Source organism: Mytilus edulis, chromosome 1 (assembly GCF_963676685.1).
Source record: "Mytilus edulis chromosome 1, xbMytEdul2.2, whole genome shotgun sequence".
NCBI lineage: Eukaryota > Metazoa > Mollusca > Bivalvia > Mytilida > Mytilidae > Mytilus > Mytilus edulis.
Window position 1 is genome coordinate 58,958,010 of NC_092344.1, and position 14,362 is coordinate 58,972,371.

General features: G+C 31.9%; 1 protein-coding gene across 1 annotated transcript in view; it reads left to right on the plus strand.

Annotated features, from left to right (window-relative positions):
* Positions 1-14,362, plus strand: part of LOC139524125 (plexin-B-like) — a 45,699-nt gene that overhangs the window by 10,831 nt on the left and 20,506 nt on the right. The window contains exons 5-9 of the mRNA XM_071318747.1: positions 218-318; positions 2,030-2,132; positions 3,442-3,604; positions 4,523-4,607; positions 8,430-8,517. Of these exons, the coding sequence (XP_071174848.1) occupies positions 218-318; positions 2,030-2,132; positions 3,442-3,604; positions 4,523-4,607; positions 8,430-8,517 (540 nt within the window). The remainder of the gene's footprint in view (positions 1-217; positions 319-2,029; positions 2,133-3,441; positions 3,605-4,522; positions 4,608-8,429; positions 8,518-14,362) is intronic.

Sequence of the window (14,362 nt, forward strand, 5' to 3'; positions counted from 1 at the left end):
GTGTAGCGCTTTAAAACCAGGTGTAATCCATCATTTTCTACATTTGAAAATGCCTGTACCAAGTCATAGAATATGTCCATTCGTTGTTGATGTGTTTTGTTATTTGAATTTGCCATGTGATTATGGACTTTCCTATTTGATTTCCCTCTGAGTTCAGTATTGTGATTTTACTTATTACATCATGAATGCTATAAAACATTTATTTTTTATTTTTCAGATAGATAAAATTGATTTCAAAGATTGTTCAAGATACACGGATTGTAAACAATGTATGGATTCTTTGACTCCATATTGTGGATGGGGATATACTGAAAAGAGGTGAATAAGTATTGAGTTATTACAAGTTATATCATAAAGATATCCATATGTATGTACAGTAATATAATGATATTACATGCATGTCGATGAGTAATTGTATCATCAAAGGTACTCGAAAATCTCATTTCAGGATAAATATTTTCTTATCAGTCAGGATTCTACTTCTTCAAAATATCTATCCATTACGCCAGCTAATTCAGCTAAAAATTAAAGCCATTGTAGTGATGACGCGCTGTAAATTTAGCTCTTGAAAAGCGATGAATATATCCACATAGTATTATTACGATCCTCATATGCCAGTTTTATTTTTAAATACAAATTTATCTACTAGCTATTAAGCATCAGTTAAAGTTCTTTTAAGCATTTAGTCAACTTTAAACTATTGTCTTGTCGATTATCCGGATGGATGTTAGAAAGTTCAAAACTTAAAAACAAATCTGGTTACCATTTTGTGGAAGGGCAGAATAAAACATTTCAGATGTTCAAGACTAATTACCCTAGATAACAACCACAAAGAGTGAAGATTTTTGGAAGTAATGCTTTTTTAAGATCCACCAGAAACGTTTGTCGTCAAGTACATTTAGGAAAAAACATGCTGTTCGAACACAGCTTCTCTAGCTAAATATGTTGTCATATCTCATTAGAAAGGTATTTCACTTTACCCATATATTCATTTTTTAGTTCTGCAAATTTAAATTTTTGTATCAACATATAGCCTAAATACATCAAAATTATCGAATCTGAAGCGAAATGATGTATCAAATCTTTTTCTTTCATACGTTTTCCAGACAGAACAGTCAACGCAAACACGCCTGATCCTAAAATGATGTACTCGACTTTCTCTTTTCGGTTAAATTATTGCCTATTTTGGGGAATTGTTTTCCAAATAACTGTAGCGGGGGGCAGAGATGAAAATCGATAAGAAGATAAATTTATTATATCTTTCTGGAAAAATATTCGGCGGAATTTAATGCTTATGCACAAAAAAGATTTACGAGAATTTGCACCTTCTCTAAATAAAGGGAACAGTAGTTTATCGCTGCTGAAAAGTCATAAATCGATTGTGAGAATACAAATCAATTTTATAAACCAAAACCGAGGGAGACACACCAACTGTAAGAATAAAACAACGAAACTGCAGAACACAGAAGTGCAGCAAAATGCAACATAGAAACGAACTATTTATTAACAACTGCCACATTCCTGACTTCGTACAGGACATTTTAAAAAAATGTGGGTTGAACCTGGTGTTGTGGCTAGCTCAACCTCCGCGCTTTATGACAATGTTAAATATACCGATAAGAATTACAAATAGACTTTTATTTCTTTTGTTTAATTTTAACAGGGTTTCTTTCCGCCTGTTATATCGACTAACATTAAATTTAAAGTGAAACTACAATAACATGATGACTGTCACAGCACTCAACATATTTGTATTCTGATTTTTAAATTGTGCCGAGGACATTTAATTTTATGACCAATTACACTGCTTAACATTTACTTTAGACCCAATGTTGATTAATAATTTAGCCAATTTGTTGTCAGAGTTGTCAAAAATCAGAATTGCAAGCTGATGCTTACTAAGCTATGTGTAGGGACTTTTTTGTGAAAAAAATGTACTATTTTCTTCTTGACTGGGATCTAGTTACAATGTAGTAGTTCTGTGACTTACATAACCATTGATGAATTGGTATTTCTTTTTTTTAAACAGGTGCAGCAAAAACAACTCAGATCCAGTGTTATGGATTTCGCCAGAAACAGGATTTTGTATTCATTTTACCAATATATCAAACGGTATACAGATTAACACTGAGGTATGCTGAATATTAACTAATGACTCGTTCGTTGTCGTAATTAGAATCACATGCACAAGGCATCTTAGTTTTATATACTACAAGTGGTTGCTTCATGTGAATTAACATTTGTTTTAGGATTTTATCCATACGTGAACAAATAGAGACTGGAAAAACAACATTGAGATGTTAACCAGAAATAAAAAAAAAGTTTTTTTCTTTTACTATTGCTAATGAGGTGTACGAATTGAAGTTTGACAAAAATATATTGTCTTCCACTGTATTTACATTATGTAAGAAATGTCCTCCAATATACGTTTGAATTCGTGAGCTGACGACAGAATGATTTCTATATATCTTGAGTACACTACTTCGAGATATTTAACAGTCACCAAAATTATATAGTTTTCATAAATCAGGGTGATTAATATAATTAAGCTATATTGACTCCTTCATCTAACTCTGATCACATTTGTATTGACTCCTTCATCTAACTCTGATCACATTTGTATTTTATAATGAAAGGTATATGGCGGTATATTATCTTGGTTGAGTGATTGATTGTTGATTTATAAATCAACTGACAAATATGGCATGCATGTTTAGGTCGAGTTAATTATGTCAAACGTCCCAGACATAATTTGTAATCGGTTGAGATGAATTTACTGAAATTGACTAGATGTGTTAGAATTCAAAATCACCTCATGTGCTGTTTACCTGTACAACATTCAACTTTTGTTTAATAATTTAATCAAAAATATGATCAGAGATCCAAAGCATCAAAAGTGAATTACAATACAAAATATTAAATTGTAATGCATATAATTCTTCAGCTATATATAGTTTGATAACTCGAGCATCAAAAGATGTCCTTTTGAAATATGCATTCGTAATCAAAGTAACAGAGTAATATATGGATGCAAAGATCAGTATTCGTTAAAACTGTTCACGAAAATCAAAGTCGCACAATCCTATTGAAAAATCATTGAAAACCTTTCATTATGTTTCAATAGTGCCAAACATATGTCTTTGTATACTGGTCCTTATATAATTAAAGGGTGACCTCGTGACAACCATCATTGGTTGGTTACATTGTCTGGTGTATTCACTTAATTACATACTGATATCGTTATTGGCTTATTACTTATAAATGTACTAAAACATATCAGGTTCTGAAGATAACATACAAAAATGTATCCATGAGTATAAATGCGACTGTCAAAAAATTGAATTGAAGATTAATTTGGCATCATCAACGCGTTCATGTGTACATCATGTACATGTCATACATATTATGTTGCTTAAAATTAGTTTTGATGAATTTTTTTAGAACTATACTAGCATTGATTTTACTTTAATGGTCCCTCAAGATGCCAAGAACAAAATCAAACTACAGTATATCGGATGTAAAGTAAATGAAAGTGAAGGAAATATAACATGGAACAACACCAATAAGGGCCGGTGTAAAATTGACATCCGGGGACTTTTGACTGGTAAGATTTATGTGTTATACAAGAAGCTATAAAATATTTGAAGTTTGATAAATTATTGCAAATCGGAAATCCAGATACAAAAATACATCATGTTTAACTCTTAAATATCTATAAGCACTGGTAAAAATATTGCATTTCAAATTATTCAAGTGCTTTGCTTCTTCAATATTGTAATATTTAATTTTTAAAATATTCTCTGATTGGAAAAAACTATTTTAGTAGTTGCTTGTGTAACACTTTCCGACCATTTCTATTAGTAATGGTATCGAAGCATATTTACATATCTTAATTTATATATATTTTTTATATCTTACCATTTATTTTACATACTGTTTAAAATTAGATCTATGAATATCAATTGATAAATTGATTGATTGATTGGTGTTTGACCCAACTTTCAGCAATATAGAGCTTTTCCGTTGTGGTAACCTTTTTCTGATGGATGAAGTCCGGTAAAAACTACAGAACTGACCTTCGAAAGGAAAACTTATTATCCATTTTGATTATGATTAGAGTCTAGCTCACCTAAAACGTGCAGGATGCGCACTCACAACCATAATGTTGACAAGATCATGATACAGTTCTTCGACTGCATTTTTCAATTATCCACCTAGGCCCGAAATGTGCGAAGAAGATAACATGTTTGAGACAATGTAACACAATTAAGAAATTACTTATTTCAAGCTTTAATCTTTATTACATGAGAACGGTCTTTATATAGTGAACGCTCGAGAAAATAGAACAGACTAGTACTCAGGTGTGTTGTCCTTTCTTTTTTCTGGATGTAACCACTTTGCAACTAACTTTGTCAAACAAATCGTGAAGATTATGTATTATATATATTCTTTTTAGAACACAAAGACCAATTTGTATGGACACCTGCTCAAAACTTATAATATATATGTAATTCTTTTTCAGGTAACTATTCCTTTGAAATTAAATATAATGGAGTGATCCTGGCAAATGCCTCAATTGAACTTTACAAGTGTCCAGGTTTAAAAACGTATGTTGACTTCTGATTTTATATTTGCGCATTTTATGTAATAGTTTTAGAGTACCAAGTTAAATTAACGACCTCTTTGTAAGTCCATAAACAAATGAATTGTGACGCATTGTATCGATATCTCATTAAGCATCAAGAAATAAATTTGACTTCTGAATGTGAATCTAAAAAAAGTTGTGCAAACTGCCTGTTTTTTTCTTGTTATTTATAAACATGGACTTTTTTTCCAAATAAAAACAAAAAGTTATAAATTTCATAAGTCCGACGCGATTCCTAGCTTTGACCTCACTAGGAACGTTTCAAGCTAATTATTTGAAGGAGAAGGATCATATGAACCGAAATAGTCGAAAAGATTTATAAACAGAAGCACAAAAAAACAATATCAGAGCAATTTTGCCTCAGACGGCAGTTTCTTTTAAAAAATGTACAGGTCACTGTATCGAGCCTGCTGCTTATTATGTAAATTAAAGTTTAAAATTTGTATTGATAAAAAGTCTAACAATTTGAGCAACTCTAAAAGTCAAAGGCGCCTTGGAAAATGTCTTTTCGTGCAATAGACTTACATGTTTTTCGTTACATAAATATTGAGTTATAGAATTAAAGTAAATAAAATTTGCATGGGAAATGGAACAAACGAGAGAAAAAAATAAATCAATAGCAAATGTAATAGCCTACCATTTGTGTCTGCTATGTACTCTATTAAAATGACATCAAATGCCTTCTAGTTATTAGTTTGGTTTTGATATGATTTGGTATGTTCTTCATATTCTTATAGATATTCTAAATTTAATAAACATGTGAATAGTTTTTGTGTAAATTGAAAATGAAACATTATGAACATTTATATAGTATTTAAATGACAATATAATGTAATCTAGACAACACTCATCGGATAAACACAAGAACAGAGACCATAGCTCTACTTTAAATTTGGTACATCCAGTAATCTTCTAGAGAGCGAAAGAGAGCTGACAGTTTAGTTTGTTGTTATTTCCTGACAGAATATTTTTACTTCAAAATATGTCTCCAGGATATATATACATCTCCTTCCAAACAATTGACCAGACAAGTTCCTTTGTGTAATACTGAGTGTTAAAAAATATCTGTGAAAAAGTAACTGGTTATAGAACATATCCTCCTCACCATCTTATAAATCTTAATCACATCAAAGAAATTGAAATATAGGAAATGCTGTATTTTTTACACAGAATAATAATACAATATATCACCTTTGTTAACTCAAACTTATCACTGCATTATGTTTTATAATATAGAATCAGTTTAGTATAATAATTGTAAATTATCGTAGATCAATCCTTTAGATCAAACGAAAGAAATTTGCTATGTAGGTAGCGTATTAAGGAAAAAAATTTCCCATTGAACAGATCACTTTCGAGTTTGATGCATTTCTGTCAAAAAATCCGGGGTTTTTTTTAGAACATTTTACGTGCGTGAACAGCCGTTGACACTTCCATAGCATGTAAAGCGAGTGGTTAACAAAATATGATGGTATATTGCACAAATTATTCCGTAACCCAAAAGCCTATAGTTGATAATTCGCACTGCTGTCAGAAGGGAATTGTGATTAAGTACCTACTAAAAAAAGTTATTTCTAGTTTATCTTGCACAATGACGATCACAAACACGCTTGATAAACTTAAATATATGTTACAGCAGATTCCAACGAGTATGAAGCTAAATGTAGATTCTTTGGTTAGCTTCCTTGCTAGCTCAACCATGAAATCATTATTAGGTAAGGTACACAAGCCTTTGGGTGGAGTAAATAGTTGAACAGAGAACCAATCAGAACTAGTGACAGAATATAAACATTGTAAAACTTGTTTTACAAGTCAGTTTAAAAATAAGTTTTCAATCTAGATTTAAGATTTATTGATAAGTATAAGCTAATTCACAAGCAGGTTGTAGGTGTGTTTGATTTTCCAATTTTATTTCAATCGATTACTCAGTTCATTTATAAATCCAGTTATGTGTATGTATAAGGTTAATGACCCCTTCTGTAGCCTTTGAATTACGAATGTTTCAAAATGCAATAATATAAAAACAGCAAAAATAATGATGGGCCATTTTGTACATTTACAATGAGGCAACTTCGATCAAGCATTATTATTTGTAGTTTTATTGCATTTAAAAGTTAAACGGGATTTTGTGGCAAATAAACCGAGATTTTTGTAGAAAATCCAAATTTTAAGCATAGATTACTAACTTGATTTTCTATGATGTGCTATCGTTTATTGTTTACAAAAAGTCCTAGACAATCGTTAATGTAAATTTTTAAAAATCGTCCGAAGTCACGAAATTCGAGCGCAACCTAGAAGGTGTACTTGAATTGGTCCATATATATATTTGATTAAACCAATATCTAAATATATAAACTTGTTTTAATGAAATCATTGCTAGCACTGCTTGAAAACATCCTCCATATATCAAGTACTAAATTGCCAACTATGAAAGTGCAAGGGGAAATGCTGTTGATTTTCTATAAAATTTCCATTTGTTTAGCATGGAATCAACACAAGGGTACATCATCCATGAACAAAACATAAACAGTAAATCCGCTTCTAATTTATTGTAATACATAGAATTATTTAATTCAATCAAAAACTATAAGTAATGAAATTTTATTTTCAAAGTTGTTTAGGGAAACCTGTTTGTATGAACATACACATTATAAACAGACCATTGATATGAGTGTTTTCATTGGATGATGAATTGATGCTATGCTCCTCCCAATTTTGAGGTAAATAAATAATCATTTCATGGTTGAGCTAAACTCGTTGGAATCTACTGTAAATGACTGATAATAAAGGCGCGCGCGCATAATTGACGAACTTTTCCGTTGAAGGACATTACTCGAACGTTGTCTAATAGAAGGAGCAAGTTCGAACTGTGTCCGGTTGCATCTTAGAAAAGCAAACAATTGAAAGTATAAGGGTAAAAATTAGTTAGCTCAGTTCAGAATAATGTGTCCTTATCGCGAACACGTACTTAAAAACATCAGCTAATCTTGACTGTCTAATGAAAAGTAAAGTTAATATCATTATACCAATAATATGTTCCCGTACTAGATAGTCATGAATTATTTGCAGTTATCATCATTTATTTCTATGGATATATCAGTTACATGTACTTTGAAAATAAACCAAAGTAGCCTCACAAACAATTTCTTATAGCGTAACTGATGAGTCTTTTGTTGACGAAACGCCCGTCGGCGTAAATACAAAATTTAATCCTGGTATTACCAATGTTATTTCAACTGATCGGGCGGAGATTACGTTTTAAGTTGCATAGGACAGTCTATTTGAAAATGTGTGTAATAAGGATGATTGCCGTTATAATCATTACTAATTTCTAATGGTGAGTTTATCCTAAAACACCTATCTATTTAGTTTGTAGATAATCTGTTACATACAATGACAAAGAAGCTACGTTTTTTCTAATTTTTCGTTAGAATTATAATTAACGTTCTTAAAAAGTCCCTTTTGCAGATATCACGGCGATCAGAAAATCGGGAAAAAAATCATTTGAAATGTCTTTTTCTGACAATGTACGCACACAAATACCCCAAAAATCGGCCTTAAATGCAGTTTAATCTTATCAAAATAGATGTAAGATGTGTTTATTATTAATGTTCTGAATCACAAATCTGACAACCTTTCATCTAAACCATTACAACTGAAATTTCCATTAGAAATACAAATTTTAGCATGGGTGTACTGAAAATTCGACATTTTTTGAAAATGACCCAGATATTTTGTGAACTTACTGAAGTAAGCCACAAAAAAATATTTCTTATTTTGACAGATGTAAGGAATGTGTAAAAAGACGGCTATGTAGCTGGGATCCGATTAATCTGTTGTGTGGTAAACCTGAAAGTATTTTACCTTATTATGTAAGTGTTATTTTAAGTTTACTTTATTGTAATACTGGTATATCATTTTCATATCATTACTGTTACATTAAATGTAGGTTTCAGAAGAATCCGTTATTTTGATTGGATACCAACGCGTAAGCGTCATACTAAAATTCCCCTTCATATCCCAATGACTGGGTTTAACATTCATGATGACACGTGATATTACAATACATGCACAGGTTATGCCGTAAAGAAAGAAATAATAAGAATCGACTTTTCATGATCATGAAAAAATGTAATTATAAGTATTGAATAATTCTTTCAGTAATTTCATACAAAATGTACTTCAGTCTACGCTTTTACACTAAATGAATTTACAAAAATTAGCATTCAATTCTTAAATGACTTCATACTGTTGAAAATATATTTTGGATTCGTGTGTTATTGTGACAATATTTATTTATAATTCTTATATAATTTGCATATTAGGAAATACGTCTATGCCTGGGATAAGAAAATCCTTAGTTTTTTGGAAAATTCAAAGTTTTGTAAACAGGAAATTTATAAAAAAAAATGACCACATTATTGATATTCATGTCAACACACAGAAGTGTTGACTACTGGGCTGGTGACGAAACGTCCACCAGCAGTGGCATCGACCCAGTGGTGTAAATAGTTATCAAAGGTACCAGGATTATAATTTAGTACGCCAGACGCGCGTTTCGTCTACATAAAGACGTTACGCACGATCTTGCGACTCAAATGGTACATGTAACTTTAAATTTTTACGTATTACGGCAATTAATGATCATTGGGGATATGTTTTTATTTCGCTTTCTATTTTTGTTTTGCACATCAATATGGATACTTCTTAATGTTTGGTTGTACTGAATATGCATGAAATATTTCCCACTGAAAGTAAACTTATTAGCAAACAACAAAATATATCGTATTTGTGTATTGCATGAGTCTATATGAAATGAAAAGATAATTATATACGGTATAATGAGTACCAATGAGACAACTCTCAACTGGAGAACAATTGACACACGTAAAACAATAATGCAATGTTTCCAAATTAGATCCGAAAAGGAAGAAGATATATATTTTGCTTTAATAAAAAAGGTTTGACGGGTCTTGTCATAAAATTCACTTTACTTTCTTTAATAACGGAACGATTAAATTCAGAAATGAAAGGATTGTCAGAAAAAAAGGTTAGTTATATTCATCTCATATGTTTTTAAGCTTCGTATGATAAGGAGAAGTATACATAGCCCATTTTTTTTCACTTTTAAGTTCTGTACATATGAATCTTATTGCAGAGAAATAAAATAAAAACGCAGTTTTACGCTTCAGAAATTTGAAAATTTAAAACAAAAATGATTTTTTATCCTCTCGTAATACACAACCTTTACAACTTTAGAACCTCGTCTAAACAAACAACCCCAGTCATGATTTTTCTTATACTTTGTGGTCTTATTGATATCATCTGACTATCAACAAAATTATATCTGAGGAAATATATGCAAATGAATAGCGGACCGAATCGACAACGTTGAAAACGTATAAAAATCGTCCAGTGGACAAACTTGCAAGACATTTCATTTCTTTGAAAACGAAGTAGTTTTGACTACGCAAAATATCAAAAACGTACATGTAAAGTACAATTACGAAAAATCACTATTTAGCATACAACAAATCTGAAATTTCAATAAATAACGTCGCAAATGACAGTTTATTTGTTAAAAGCGGCGAAATTACATCTTGCAAGAAATCGTTGCATTTTTATATGTGGTGTGAGTGCTGCAAAAAAATCGATTTTGATTTGGTCTATCTAAAATGTATGTACCTTAATTTTATAAGCATAATTTGCGGAAAATCATATAATACGGTTTTATCTCATTTAAAAGATAAACCAATAGACAACTTTCGAGTTCGATGCATTTCCGTCAAAATCTTTGGTTTTAGTCGGTCACTCGTGCGTTTAGGTGCGTCGTGACTTCCGTTTCAATGTTGAAACACGAATTATTCGGCAAACAAAATTCTCATAATTGACAATATGTGCCGCTGTCATTAGGGAATTGTGATAAAGTACCTACTGAACAAACATTATTTCTAGTGTATCCTGCACAATGACGATCACTAAGACGCTTGATAAACGTTTATAGTGCAGGGATATAGGCGAGCCCCTCTATCTGGTAAATGACGTCACAAAGGCGCGTATAAATGACGAGTTTTTCCGGTGACGGATGAACTCGAAAGTGGTTAATTTAATGAAAGAGAAATGATTACTGCATCATTCGGACCCGGTTCTCGCCAATCAACGTCAAATGATTCTTCACCATTACATTGCACTAGCCACTCTTGAAGATATGTAAAAGTTTCAAAAAATGTAATCGTAAAAAATCATTGACATCCGCATGTCGTATTCCATTTTTTTTTTATATGAAACTATCGAAGAGACAAGGTAATTCTCCAAGAAAGGATTTTCATTTGCAAGGGCCAGCAAATGACGAAATTAAAAGGTAAACCGAACTGTCACCATACGATCCGATGCCATCAACACGACTTCTTTCGACATGTATGGATGTGTAAAGATCATAGAACAATTTAATTAATGTATCTTCGCCATAAAAGTTATACAATGCACCAATGATGGGGACAGCTTCCAATTTGTCAGTGGCTCACGGACCGGTGATCAATTTAATGGCAGAATAAAATCTTCACACCAGGAGCCCCATTCATAATTCCACACGGCACAACATGCACAAGGAAAACACGATTCAAAATAAAAGAACCACTGATCAAAAGAATTCATAACCTGGTTCCAGCGGTTTGCAGATTTCGTCAAACATTAACCTTGGTATGTTGAATTTATAAAAAAAAAGTTGATGTTTTGTGGCGTATAAATATTCTGTTGATATCTATCTCATATTAATCTGATAGTGATAAAGATAAGATTACTGAAAAGATTAAAATTTGATGTCATACAGTCTATGGAAGAAGCGAATCGATAAAAAAAACTTTTCTTATATCAACGAGCGATATTGTCTTATATCAACGAGTTGCATTGTGGGAAATTTCAGACGAATGTTAGCATTTGTACGAAGAAAGGCAGATTTCTCGGTATAAAGTAATGACTATTTTCTTATAACAGGGCGACATTTAACACGACATACGTCTGCTGTATAATTTCCATGAATTATTTAATGTAATAACAAGAAAGGTGTCTTTAAATGAGAAAATTGAATTGTTGAATAAATGAAACATAAATGCACGATTTATCATTTGTAGATGTACACATTCAATAAATATCATGTAGCAAATTCAGTGGAATGCAATTGAAATGAATTCAATTGTTTGTTAAGCCAAAACCACCTATAAGTCAAAGATACTGCTATATTGTCTTATATCAATGCGATGTTTGTCGTAATATATCATAGCGATGTTTTTTTTATATCAAAATATTATGAATGCCATACTTTTCTAATATAACTGCTCTAGTTTTCTTATATAAAATATATACGATGACACGTCACAATGCATATCACGAAAACCACAAACATAATTCACAAACTTATTTCATGACCGGCTTAATGTTTTAGGATCAATATCACTAAAATTCGTAAGATCTGTAACAAAATTAACGCTCACATGAACTTATCATTTCGAAAATGTTGCTTGCCCCTTTTGATAGTTGAAAGTGTTAACAACTTGTTCAGTCTATTGTTTTGCAATCACATGCTTTAACCGACTAATTCTATTTGAAGTGATGATGCAATGGCGGAATTTAAATGCGATTGTAGATAGTCCACCGACCTATTAGATTCTAATATAGGTCTAGTGGCTGATCCAAGAGGGGGTACGGGGGTTAAAAAAAAACCCTTTTTTAGCAATGCATTTGAATTAGGACCTATGGTTGGAACCACTCCTTTTATCCTGGGTTTGGAACCCCCTTTTGAAAACGGCTGGATCGGCCCTTAATGTCACACTGTTATAGTTATAGCCTATCCTCTTGGTTAATATCGAAATAAACAAAAAATAGCATTTCTTAAAAGAAAAAAAAACATTCATTCAAACAATCCAATCCAATACAGCTCCAAATAACAATGAATATTCAAATGGTAAAATAAATATTCCAATCAAATTAAAATGTTCAAATGCTGATGTCCCGAACTTTGCAGATACATGTACCAACTGAGTAGCCTCAGACTATAAATTGAACAACTTCAGATACAACGAAAATCAAAAATCTTGTCAAACAGAAAATGTATTTATTATCAACATAGAAAAAAATATTGAGAAAAAAAACAGTTCTTTTTGAATATCAAAGACTTTCCCCGTTGGTGAATTGATATCTCTTTGAACATAATCAGCTCGCCGCGTGGACGCTCTTTTACGAATTTGGCTATACTTTTTGGACCTTTTGGATTATAGCTCTATATCTTTTATATAAGCTTTGAATTTCAAGTATTTTGGCTACGAGCATCACTGAAGAGACATGTATTTTCGAAAAGCGCATCTGGTGCAAGAAAATTGGTACCGTTAATTTTATTACTACCACTGGGTCGATGCCTCTGCTGGTGGACTGTTAGTTCCCGAGGGTATCACCAGCCCAGTAGCCAGTACTTCGGTACTGGCATGAAAATACGGATTTTTTGTGTTATTAAAATTTGCTGTTACAAATTGTTAGAAATCATTATAAATTAAGGAATGTATCTCCCTCATGCAAAGCTCTGATTCCTTTCACGGATTTGGCTATACTTTTTGGACCTTTTGGATTATAGCTCTTCATTTTTTATATAAGCTTTGGATTTCAAACATTTTGGCTACAAGCATCACTGAAGAGACATGTATTGTCGATATGCGCATCTGGGGCAGGAAAATTGGTACCGGTAATCTTTTTACATCGCGATGACCGTGAGGATATTCCGATATATTGTTGCCACAGAGATTTGACTTTAGTTTTTGACCAGTAACCGATCGTATAAATACTCGAACATTTCTAAGTGCAAAATAATAATCCGTATCGCTTGTTATAAATTCGTTTGTTTAATGAATACTAAAAAAAATGTTTAGAAAACAAATAAATGAGTTGGAAATTTACACATGGCCTGGGCCGTGATATTCGAATTTTATCCTGTTGATTTCTCCGAGCTCTTGTGCATTACTTCTTTTTATCATGCATCCGAATAAGAATAACAGTTATATTGGGGGGTTTTAATTGCACTTTTTATCGGCAAAGGGTCTGCAAATAGGTTCCAATACATGTAGATTTACTCGGGAAGTATATTGTAACAGCCATTATTATGTATACCTCTGATTCTGCGCTAAGTATAGATATATCACAGTGCTGTTTACAAAGCGAAAGAAGCACGTCATACTAGAATTATAAATTTAGATCGTTCAGTGCTGTTTATTTGGTATTTTTATTTACGTAATCGTTCTTGTACCATCATAACTGTCTTTACCGTTAAAGCTAAATAGAAGTGTGATAGTTCATATTATACTGTACAAAAGATTCAGCACCCAAATGACGTTTTTGGAGGACTGGAAAGCAGTTATTTATAAGCGGAAATTTTAAAGATTGATAGATACAAGAAGATGGTGCATGAATTCGAATGAGACAACTTTCCATCAAAGTATAATAGTTTGTTTCAAGTAAGCCATTATAGATCAAAGTAGGGCATTAAACACGGAGCCTTGGCTCACAGCGAACACCACGCTATATAGGAACCAAAAAAATACTAGTGTTAAACAATTCAAACAGGAAAACCAACGGTCTAATTTGTATAAAAATAGGAGATTCAAAAGTACAGGTCAGATTTTTTTCGAATCAACCTGAACGAGGACAGTATGATTCATCTTTGTCACAAGTTAT